This window comes from Sinocyclocheilus anshuiensis, unplaced genomic scaffold (assembly GCF_001515605.1).
Source record: "Sinocyclocheilus anshuiensis isolate Anshui unplaced genomic scaffold, SAMN03320099.WGS_v1.1 scaffold840, whole genome shotgun sequence".
NCBI classification, from domain to species: Eukaryota; Metazoa; Chordata; class Actinopteri; order Cypriniformes; family Cyprinidae; genus Sinocyclocheilus; species Sinocyclocheilus anshuiensis.
Window position 1 is genome coordinate 991,987 of NW_015552598.1, and position 7,651 is coordinate 999,637.

A 7,651-nucleotide genomic window follows, 5' to 3' on the forward strand; every position below is an offset into this window, starting at 1 on the left:
CACACATACAGTATATATTTTGAAAATATTTACATGTATTTACATGTATATATTTATATTCATATAATTTATATTTAAATATATTTAAAATATAAACATAACATATTTTTCTTAAATATATACATGCATGTGTGTGTATTTTTATATATATATATATATATGTATGTATGTATACACAGTACACACACACATATATTATGTAAACAAACTTTTATTTTGGATGCAATTAATCGCGATTAATCATTTGACAGTGCTATTATTATTATTAATGATAATAATACTTCAAATAAAACAAATAATTTTAATGCTTTTTTTGCAAATTGATTTCAGAAGAGCATTTACCAATCAAATGTTGTACTTTATTTATTTATTTATTTGAGCTTGATTAACTTTCACTTTCATTGTTTGGAAAAGAGCAGCTTGAACATTAATGACATGAGGGTGGGTAAATGAGGATGGGGTAAATTATGGCACAATTTTCATTTTTGGTAATTTACCCTGTTAGACAGAGTTTGCCCACAAACACGTGCCTATGTCAGCACCTCAAAAAAGTGGCAAAGACATTCCATGCAGATGGACAACAATGGTTTCTGTTCAGAGTTCCATTTCTATGGAAACAAAAGCAGAATTGTGACTAGCAATGAGTTGTGTTTCAAGTTATTAAGCTGCAATGAATTACTTTCAGTTCTCAACTCTCAATTTTGTCATAACTGTTCGGCAAGAAAAGCTTGTTGACTACGAATCCTTCAGGCTATCCATAGACAGTTTCTGTTCCCCATGGAGTTTTCTGTGCTTATCTATGATGGATGGGTTGATCTGAGTTGCTAAACGTTTTGTTCCTGGTGTGTTATATCAAAAGCAATTCCAAGGGAATTTTTTATTTTTTTTTCCAAGAACTAAAATTAGTTTCCTTGAAAAGATTGAAAGGAATTGTGCTTTCAGCCTTCTGGTATAGCGTGAAAAGGAGGATGCATTCCATTCCAAAGATAAACATTGCAATCGTTTGGATAAGAAGGTTTCTGTTTATGCAGGCTGGGGCTTTATCGTTATCCCAGAAGCTTCAGCCCTGAGCGTGAAGGCCTTTGCCTTTTGTCACAATTAGAGGAGATTGTTCGCCAAATGATGGCTTGGCGTGAAACAAGTTCACACGGTTGAAACCTGCAGTGGAGCTGCATGAAACATGGGCTAATTATCATTTCGAGTGCTGCTCACCTCGAATAAACTCTGCTGAGTGTCTCCGTTGTGGTATTTTGGATTGGCGCCAGGGGAGGACACAACGATGCGCAGGAAGTCTCTCACGGAGGTGTCATTTACACAGAGTTGTGGGAAGCCAGCACAGATTGTGGAAAGTTGTAACTCCGCAAATTCAAGGCCTATATGTGTCAGGCTAAAATTAAGAGTTAAAGATAGTAACGGCTACAAAAACTGTGGGATATTTTCGTTTTTTGGTTTCCATTTCAGCATATCCATAAAATGTAAGAGGTGCAGTTTCTTTAGCTTAATGCAGCAAAAAAATGAAAATTCTGCCATTTTGTTTGCTCCCCCTTATGTAGTTCCAAATCCATATATTTCTTATTTATTCCTTCCCTTTTTATTATTATTATTTTTTTATTATTACTTATTTATCCTTTAGGAGGTTCTTTACTCAATTTGTTAAACATTGCATTGATTATTTTTATTCTGCTAAATTTCCATTTGAATTTCCACACTTTTTTCCTCAGTCCATTGCTGTCCCACGTAAACATTCCTGACCTTCACAAACAATTTTTATATAGACCACACAGGACTGCAAAGAAACTTCTAGAAACATTTGTAATGCTGCGGCCTCGTCAGCAATTTGGGTCGTGTCCACTTTGTCCAACCCTAATAAAAACATGACCAAACCGTGAACCCATTGTCTTTTTCACTTCCCTTTTTAAAAGAAACAGAATTCTAAACCATCAGAAGCATCCCATCAGAAAATACTGCTGATGGCACTGAATTAAACTCAACTGAGCATTATTCATGAAACACAAGATGAATAATTTCTCTGTAATCCTTCGTAATTCATGTTGCATGGATTTGAATGTAACAGTTTATAGAAGTGTATAAAAAAAGTAATTCTGTTCATGTTTAATGAATGAGCCCCACTGAGTTTTATTGAAAGTTATGTCAATAATGGATGTGATATCAAATCCACTATCTTTGTCTTTTCTCAGCTGACAGCTGTGAAGTAAATGTGTGCTTGAACGGAGGAACCTGTATGACCGAAGCAGGAAAAGATCCCTTTAAATGCATTTGTGCTGAAGGATTCACTGGACCCACCTGCAACGAGACTGATTTTGGTAACAGTCTTATCAGTTATTTATGTAGATATGTGAACATGTATGTGCAAAGGTTACTTGTATGCATTTCAGCTAAGGTTGATAATTTCTCACATGACCTTTGTTCTCAGGGCCCTGCAACCCAAACCCTTGTAAAAACGATGGCTTCTGTGAAATCGTCACCAACTCCCGAAGAGGAGATGTCTTCAGTGAATATGTCTGCAAGTGTCCAATAGGCTTCGATGGAATCCACTGCCAGAACAGTGAGTCGCTTTTATCCAAACTGTTGGATCTGTTTCACGCCAAACGTATAAGTGCTTATCAGGAGACACCACTGAGAATGATGAAAAACTCAATTGCTGTGAAATCAAATTTACATTCGGATGGAGATCACATCTGCATCCAATTGGTAATTAATTCTCACAGAACACAACCCAGATAGCAAATTGTAGTTATAAACTGTCTAAATCATCTGGATTCAGTCAGAATTACTGAATAGAAGTGCTGTTGAAAATGTGTTCACATTAGTGAAAGCAGTTTTCTGTTGGTCAACATGGAGAATTTGCATTAGCAACTTTGTTGCATGCTGGTTGACACATTTTATATATTCATACAAGTTTTATTTAGCTTTTATATTTCTTATGAACTTTGTCTGGCCATAGCTCCCATGCAAGGACAAATTAGATACTGTATTGCAGAAAGTGTTTATTAGAAGAGTTTTTTTTTTTCTGCACAGCAAGGCCAACATATCACATGCAGCTGTTCTCTTCAGAAATGCATGACTAATTATTTCACCAAGTACCATGGTCTACGTCAATTCCAGGAGCTCTCCGGATGTAATGAGGGCAGATGGTCAAATCTCCGCTATCTTAACAGATGCAACCGCTCTAGTCTCTGCTGTCATCTGCTGTTGGCTGCGGGGTGAACAGACCTACAACCCTCAGCACAAAACACCACAACAAACAGCCAAGTCATGACTGTGTGGCCCCTTTACATAGTTCCACAATTTAGATAAATCACATTAGCATGATGCTAAAATGCTCCATGCATCCATGACATGCATCCACAACAATTTAATTCCATAATTGGACATATTCCGTGGAGAATACATGGTGTTTAACTTTTTTTTTGGAAGCAGTATATAATAGGAGTGGCAGAGTTTAATAACAAGGGCTTAGTGATGTCATGCATACAGGAAATTTGTATCAGAGAAGGAGGAAATTTATGAAGAAAGACGCTTCTTTTGAATAATTTTCACTGATGAAACACTCGCAATATGATCTAAATCATGTATTAAAGTGATAGGTCACTCACGTCACTTCATGCCTTTCAAAACCTGTATGACTTTTTTTTCCTGTGGAGCACAACATTAAACAATAAGCACAATGTCCATGCTGCTGTTTTCCATACAAATGCAAGTGACTAGGCTTGACAAACTCCAAAAATTAAAATAAAAGAAATAAAAAATGATAACTTGATTGACAAATGGATTTGGCCTTTTTTTTTCTGAAATACAATTTAAAATTTGCCTTCAAAAATGTATACTTTTTATTTAAATGAATAAAAACCTGTTACCATCATTCTTCAAAATATATTTTTTTGTCTTCCACAAAAGAAATCAATTCATACAGGTTTAGAGCAACATGAGGGTGAGTAAATGACAGAAACTTTCATTTTTCCTTTCCTTTAAGAAAGTAAATAGGGTCACTTTTGGTCGATTGTTATTCTCTTATTTTCATTTGCAACAGTATTTTATTCATTATTTTGAGGAGTTCATTTTGATTTCACAGATTTGACAAAGTAAACTTGTTCTTTCACAGGCAAGGCATTAATCTGCAAGAAGAGAAAAATAAATCCCTCCATAATTGAACATTGCTTTTCCATGCTATACATTTAAGACAGCATTGATTGTTTAGTTCACCACAGAGACTCCCTCACATTCTCTCTGATTACGGTGGACATTATGGCTTCAGTGCCAGCTTTCCCACGCTTGATAGCAGGGTTATGATGTTTTGATTGGGTTTAGTTAAACATGCGGGCTCATCTTCAGTGTGGCTGGGAATGTGGCTAGATTAGAACGGCAATGACATTGAATTGACTGTTTAGAGGCTTCTTAATCCCTCGGGGAGATGTCTAAATCATGCTCGGATGATGGCAAAGGTTGTGGAGTGCGCAAACTGCATAGTTTAGTGTCAAACATAGTGGCAGCACAAATTAAAATATGACTGTAGCGTAGGCTAGCACACCCACGCTGTTGCACACTAGACCTGTTGCTGGGGTAAAATGCAAGTGGAGGAGGCAAAGTAAATGAAGTCCACACACATCCTCGGCTCTCAGCTGGCAGAAATGTTTCACTGACAGCATGAAATTGGTCTGAAAGCCCCGCAAGAGGCCGTGAAATCTGTGTCAAAAGCTTTTACGCAGTGGAGCACTGGTCACATTAGCTGAGCTGATTGAAATAGAAACCTGCTGGAGGGTTTAAATGCAGAATCAGTGCCTCTCTTGTGTGTCTGCAAGTAAGTCGAAGAGTTAACGAAGCGCTTGATTCCTGCATCTAAAGCTAGCTAGCTAAATTGGTGCTGCCCTTCTGCCACTACGGTGTAATTTCCCTATTTTCCAGTGAATAAGAGCTAGTTTTCTCACTCGAATTTCTCACCTCTAATTGCTGTATTTTTCTCAACTTGTGTCTTTATTTTTCTTTTTTTCTCACTAATCTTTCTCAGCATTGCGGTCAAGGGATTTTAATGGCTGGTTAGGGCTTAAGCGCAAAGCATTTCTCAAACTGGTGCATAGCAGTGTAGTATTTATATACTATTATGGTATTTATTAATATTTTCAATGAGCTTTTATTTTTATATTTTCAGTTTTCATTTTAGTTTGTTTAAATTTAGTAGCCCATTTAAATTTTATAAACAATTTTGGTTATATTATATTAGGGTTTTTATACATATTTTTTATTTACTTTTTTTGTTTTTTTTTGTTTTAGTAAATACATCAAGTTGCCAAGGCAGCATTTGTAATTTCCTTTTTTTTTTAAGTTTAAATATTTATATTTATTTTATTTCAAGTTTTTTAAATGAATGATAACTATTTAAATAGTAATAAATGTAGTTAGCTGTAACAACATGGTCCATAGATCATGGCAAATAAAATAAAATGACAAAAAGCACTAACATTGGATTTATTGACTAAATTAATCTTAATCTTTAGATTAATCTTAATCATTAATCTTATGAATCTTGTTGTCCCATTTGCTTGACTGTACTAACATATCTCTGTTCAGATCAACTTCTTATTTAGAAAGATAATTTCTCAAAAGGTCAAAATTGCACCTTATTTTGGGCAAGAATCGCCCAATTAGACAGGAAGAGACTGTATGACGAACATAGAAAGCAACCAAATAACATTTAGTTTTGTTTTTACTTGTTTAGTGACAAGCGAGTAAAGATTATAGATTATACAACAATAGGCTGACATGAAAAAAAATACATATATGGTGCAGCCATCTTCACAAACAGATAATAAGACAAAAGAAAAAGCGTAAAATGTATATAGACTCTTTTGACACAGTCTTGTGCATAGACTCAGTGTGTAGCTGCTGTATTTTAAGACAACATTACAGAATCAGCAAGTCGTAAAAGCTTTCTTTTGTTCCTTCCCAGCGTGCTTCAGTTTTTTTCTCTTGGATGCCCCAATTTCACTGTCACATGTGGTAGTGGAGACCTCCTGACCTTGCATTTTATTGATTTGGATGATGTTGCAACTGACATAAGATTGCATTTCACATTATGTAGCTAGATATTGATGTTCTCCGAGTAATACAATGCACTACTGTGTTGAATTGCTTCTCGGTGGGCAGCAATGATCCGTTTCTTACATTAACATTAGGAATAACTGCTAACATTTTACAGTTTTATTCTGAGTTGCCATGCTTGAAATGGGAACTTGAAATGTTAGGCCCTTGTGAAAAAGAAGTGTGCTTTATTGTATTGAATGTGCATTTGTAGTGTAATCTTAAAATGTTTTTTTTTAAACTGTAATTGCAGATAATATAATATTAATTAAATAAAAGACCATTTAAATGGACTTAAAGAGAGTGTAGCTACTTTCATGACTGTTTCTTTACACACTTAAGTACACTTCTAAAAAGTGCACTTTGTAATCATTTCTAAAGTTTTACCTTAAAGTACATTATAAGTCATTGTTTTAATAATCTTTTGATGTGCTTTTGAAGAAATGCATGTATTTGTGTTGAAAGTACTTGATTATAATATAACTGCAGTGTGTTATTTGATATTACATTTAAAGTTCATATATTTTAAATACTAAATTGCAACTTAAGGTGTCTCAAATCTTAATGCTAGTATTTGGTTCAGTGCTAAACCCCATCTATAGCCTCCTATAGTTCAACTCGCTAAATATTAAAAGCCATTCAACTATATAGAACTCCTTAGAAAAGTCGTTGTAGCGTTCATAATGATGTTATGATGCTGACCATTTAGGTAGTTGACATTTAAATGCTTTTGGAAAGCTGACTTCTAAAAGATGCGTATTAGCTTTAGTGTTCCCTGCTGAAAAAAAAAACAATAGAACCATCACAGAAAATTCTAATGGTTTCCACTACAAATACCATTACAAACATTACAAACCATGAACTTTTAACCATTAAAACCATAAAAAAAAAAAATTCTGTAGTGTGTTTTGGGACATATTCCATTAGGATTTATTGGTTTTAACAAACCACCAATAGAAGGTGACCAATTACCAGTAGAGACCGACAGGGTCCATTACAGTTTCCATTAAAACCAATACAAGTCCCATTATAACCAGTAAAACCATTACAAATTTTGTAATGGTGTCTATTGTTTTGTTTTTTTTCCTGCAGGGTTATGCTAAATACATTGTAGAGTGGTTAATGTTAGCATTAGCAGTTAGCATTTGGGAGGTTGACATTAAATGCTTTTGGATATCTGACTCCTAAAAACGTTAATTAGCTTGTTAGTGGTTTAACATAGTTGACAGTGATAACATTTGCAGTTTGCATCTGGGTAGCTGACATACTTTCGGGAACTATTTAGTACGGTGGCCTAGTAGTGCACAACACAACAAAATCACCACAACATAGGACAAATTTAATTGTATTGTGCTAATCTTGTTGTGTTGCAGCTTGTTTCCGTGGTGTTGTGCTAATTTTCCATTGTGTTGTGCTAATTTCGTCGTTTTGTGCTAATTTCGCTGTGTTGCGGCTTGTGTCCATTGTGTTGCGGCTTGTGTCCATTGTGTTGTGGCTTGTTTCCATTGTGTTGTGCTAATTTTATTTGTGTTGTGGCTTGTTTCCGTTGTGTTGT

The 7,651-nt window shown here is 35.0% G+C and overlaps 1 protein-coding gene across 2 annotated transcripts in view; it reads left to right on the forward strand.

Annotated features, from left to right (window-relative positions):
* The window catches only part of LOC107665728 (lactadherin-like), a 24,944-nt gene that overhangs the window by 6,363 nt on the left and 10,930 nt on the right, over positions 1 to 7,651 (forward strand). For both annotated transcript variants that reach the window (XM_016456735.1, XM_016456736.1), the window contains exons 2-3: positions 2,199 to 2,324; positions 2,435 to 2,566. In XM_016456735.1, coding sequence (XP_016312221.1) covers positions 2,199 to 2,324; positions 2,435 to 2,566 — 258 coding nt within the window. The remainder of the gene's footprint in view (positions 1 to 2,198; positions 2,325 to 2,434; positions 2,567 to 7,651) is intronic.